Source organism: Cryptomeria japonica, chromosome 10 (genome assembly GCF_030272615.1).
Source record: "Cryptomeria japonica chromosome 10, Sugi_1.0, whole genome shotgun sequence".
In the NCBI taxonomy this organism is placed as follows: domain Eukaryota; kingdom Viridiplantae; phylum Streptophyta; class Pinopsida; order Cupressales; family Cupressaceae; genus Cryptomeria; species Cryptomeria japonica.
Window position 1 is genome coordinate 271,093,704 of NC_081414.1, and position 1,127 is coordinate 271,094,830.

Genomic DNA, 1,127 nt, shown 5'->3' on the forward strand with positions numbered 1-1,127 from the left:
TTCATAATTTCTCATTTTTGAGAGACGGTTGTCTAGCTTTTCTACTTAACCTAATTTTTTATTTGTTCATATAAATTATACACTATATTTTGGTGAGGGTGTCTCCTGAGTAAACTATTCTATAAATCTATTAACTACTTCCACAACAATAATACAAAAGATTTCCTATTTAAGAACCTCCAAAACAGTAGAAGCTGGAGGTTGGACTTGAATTTAAATCACAAAAACATGTTCATGCAACTTATGAACATACGCTGTGTAACATATTACAGATGAAGATTCGTTCTTATTCAAATTCGTCTTCTCTTCCATGATAATTAATCTTATTACACACAACATGCCATAATCCAGATACCAAGTGCAAACTATCACGTAGTCTCATGGCGATACGTCATTTGGTCCACAGTTTGATATTTCTCCAGCGAGATTCCATGCAAGATGAAGCGTTAACACCAGCGTAAGCTCCACACTTAAAATAATGGTTGGCACGACCTCTGTCATCAGCCAATACCTTCTCATTCCCGTCCACAAACACGGACACTTTCCCTTCATCTGCATTGTGGATAATGTTGAGATGAATCCACCGATCATAAATTTCAGACGCCACCACTTGGTCATTGTAACGCATTAGCACTCCGTTGGAAGCAAGCAGCATGAACGACGTGGCGTGTTGAACACCGCCGAAAACCTGCATCACGCATACACCCGATGTTCCATGTGGTACATACACCTCACCCTCGAATTGCCACACTCCCTCTGTATAGTCATATCCCTGCACCGTATACCATCAAGCAAATTAAAGAAAAACATAATACTGTGGAACAGCTTATACAAAATTTTAGAGGAAAATGATCAGAATTAACCTCGATGCGGATTTCTGTCCTGGGCCTAGTCTTGCTCTCAGGAGTGTGGGGTTTGTCATCTTTGTATACCCACATGGAATGGACGCCATCAATGAAGCTGTACCGCTCGTATTCCTCCTTGTCATATGGCTTTTGTATCATAAAATTTGTCGCATTTAACACCACTTCGGTAAAGCCTTGAGTAGGTGAGACAGTTGGATCCGCATTAACACTTGCAATCCAAATCAAAATAGCACTGATCAAAATCCCTAGCATCCTCGCCAT

General features: G+C 40.1%; 1 protein-coding gene across 1 annotated transcript; it reads right to left on the reverse strand.

Moving 5' to 3' along the window:
- Window positions 1-391: 391 nt before the first annotated feature.
- LOC131039124 (citrate-binding protein-like) lies at window positions 392-1,127 on the reverse strand. Its single transcript, XM_057971778.2, has 2 exons — window positions 864-1,127; window positions 392-772 (listed from the first exon to the last, which is right to left on the reverse strand). The coding sequence occupies exons 1-2, from the start codon at window positions 1,125-1,127 to the stop codon at window positions 392-394; spliced, it is 645 nt and encodes a 214-aa protein (XP_057827761.2).